This window comes from Triticum dicoccoides, chromosome 7A, assembly GCF_002162155.2.
Source record: "Triticum dicoccoides isolate Atlit2015 ecotype Zavitan chromosome 7A, WEW_v2.0, whole genome shotgun sequence".
Classification (NCBI taxonomy): domain Eukaryota; kingdom Viridiplantae; phylum Streptophyta; class Magnoliopsida; order Poales; family Poaceae; genus Triticum; species Triticum dicoccoides.
In genome coordinates, this window is record NC_041392.1 from 557,176,209 (window position 1) to 557,178,598 (window position 2,390).

General features: G+C 42.2%; 1 protein-coding gene across 1 annotated transcript in view; it reads left to right on the forward strand.

Moving 5' to 3' along the window:
• LOC119331817 (DEAD-box ATP-dependent RNA helicase 52A-like) overlaps positions 1 to 646 on the forward strand; it is a 6,087-nt gene extending 5,441 nt beyond the window's left edge. The window contains exon 7 of the mRNA XM_037604989.1: positions 170 to 646. Coding sequence (XP_037460886.1) covers positions 170 to 327 — 158 coding nt within the window. The 3' untranslated portion in view covers positions 328 to 646. The remainder of the gene's footprint in view (positions 1 to 169) is intronic.
• Positions 647 to 2,390: the final 1,744 nt, after the last annotated feature.

Consider the following 2,390-nt stretch of genomic DNA (forward strand, 5'->3'; position numbering starts at 1 on the left):
GGTGGTGGTGACCGCTACTCCGGCGGTGGTGGTGGTGACCGCTACTCCCGTGGTGGTGGTGACCGTTACTCCGGCGGCAGCGGCGGTGGCAGGAGCTTCTCTGGTGCTGGTGGTGGCGGTGACAGCTACTCGGGCGGTGGCGGAGACAGGAGCTATTCTGGTGGTGACAGCTACTCCGGTGGCGGTGGCAAGAGCTACTCCGGTGGTGGTGGTGGTGGCAGATACTCCAGTGGCGGGGGCTCCTCAAGGGCAAGCGATCCACCTCCACGCTACTACCCATCCCACCCCATGGGCACGTCAAACATCAGCGCCTCTGGCTGGGACTAGCCGCGTAGCACCCTCACTTCTCGGCGGTGCGCACACCGTATATATCATCACTATCTAAATTATATACGTAGCGGAACCAAATCGCGCGTGGCACAATTGATCTGAGCTCGGTGCCTGCTCGTCCTTTTGCCTTGTCGATGGCTGTGTTGATGGTGCACAGAGGGGGTAGGGATGCAAATGTTTTGCTGCGAAATGGGATTTCACATGGATGTGGTGGTGCTGATCAGACTCCACTTGGTGCTTAAAACTTGTTGGCTATATTACTGTAAGTGGCACGCAACACTGCCGGTTTGCTTTTGAAGGATGGTTTTAAGATCGACGTCGCTCTGTGTCTTCTTGTGGCTGGAGTCTTTTTCTGATCACTGGCATTTCGCATGGTATGAATGTTGTGTGTTGCGGTTATGTCTAGTTCGCCTACATTGTCATTGTTTTAAACTTTGCTTGTGGTGTCCCTTTGTTGAAGAGGTCGTGTTGTGTTGAAAAAGTTTGCAGTTTGATTCTGGGCATCAACTGTGTGCAGCGTTCTGTAGTTCGCACCCAGTTTCTGTCGGCTGCCACATCTGTTTCTGCTCTGGGACGCCGTTAGAGATAGAGCTGTGCTCTGTTGGCAAAACTTTGAGCTGTGTATTGTTGGCATCAGATTAGGCGGCGATCTCTTTTGGTGACCAGGAATTAACAGATACTCCCTTCCTTTTTAAATGTCTTTTTAGAAATTTCAATACAAACTCGTATGGATGTTTACATACGTATTTTAGAGTGTAGATTCACTTATTCTGCTCTGTATGTACTCCCTCGTTGGAATTAGGGCCGCAAATGAGTCGAGTTCGAATGAGTTGGACTAGGCTCAGCTCAATTCATAGTAAAATTCAAGCCAGCTCAAAATGAACGAAGCTCAAGGGTGAGCTAGTTTGTAACGATCTCGAGTCGATCTTGAGCTAGTTTTGAGCTAAATAAGATGAGTTTATAAACAATTTAAGAAAATTTTTACAACAAGATAAGCCACAACATAGAAAAAAACTAAAATATAACTTATTCTATCTTAACTGAAGACTAGTATTTAATAACGCAAGAGATCATGATGAGCTAGGAAGAGAAGAAAATGAAGGTGAGTCTGCTCTTAAATTTTGGCCTAAATTTTCCATGTTTAATTTCCTTGTTTGCTAGTAGGTAAATGGAGAATAAAATCATACACAACATATATGGCAATAGATCATGATCTAAGTCCTTGTAATAGACATGAAGATTATTTAATATACTTATATGATATCGAGCTATCGAGTTAAAATCGAGCGAGCCAATGCTAGCTCAAGATCAACTTGTTTCTCGGTCGAGCTACATAAAGTGCTCATACTCAGCTCATTTCTTTTCGAGTCGACCTCGAGTCGAGCCAAATTACGAGTCGATCTTGAGCGACTCACGAGCCTCGAGCTTCTCTTGCAGTCCTAGTTTTCTCAGGGACTTGTGTTTATCTGACCCAGCATTTCTCCCGGTAACCAATCTGACCTTTCACCTGTGGATGCAGAAGAGCTGTGCCCACGAGAGTGGATTTTCTACCATGCACGGGACCTCTCGTGCATGCATCCATCACATTTTTTTATTGATGTGTGGGACCATTCTTATAGTATTTTCTCTCGCCTAACAAACATTTACATGTTAATCTGTATTGACTAGGTTTCATTCAAATAAATAAATGCCTAATGCATGTTGAAATAAAAGTTTGTTTTACATTCTGTTTGCACAATTGTGTTTTATTACAAATTCTTTAAAACAAGACTAATATTGAATATATTTTCAGAAATTAAATTTTGACAACTAAATCACCATGCTTCAAACTTGTTCCATACATATTTATTAATTCCATGTGGAAAATTTAATAATGTATTTCATAAAAAAATTATCTTATTGTTTCACTATGGCTCCCCATGTTTCGTTGCATTTCATAATGATACATTGTGTGTCAATGTGTATCAAACTGATTCTTAGTAATCTAAAAGTTTGTAAATATTAATATATTTTATTGCAACAAAACTTTGACCTTATCTAGTGTTTAACAAAACATGGCA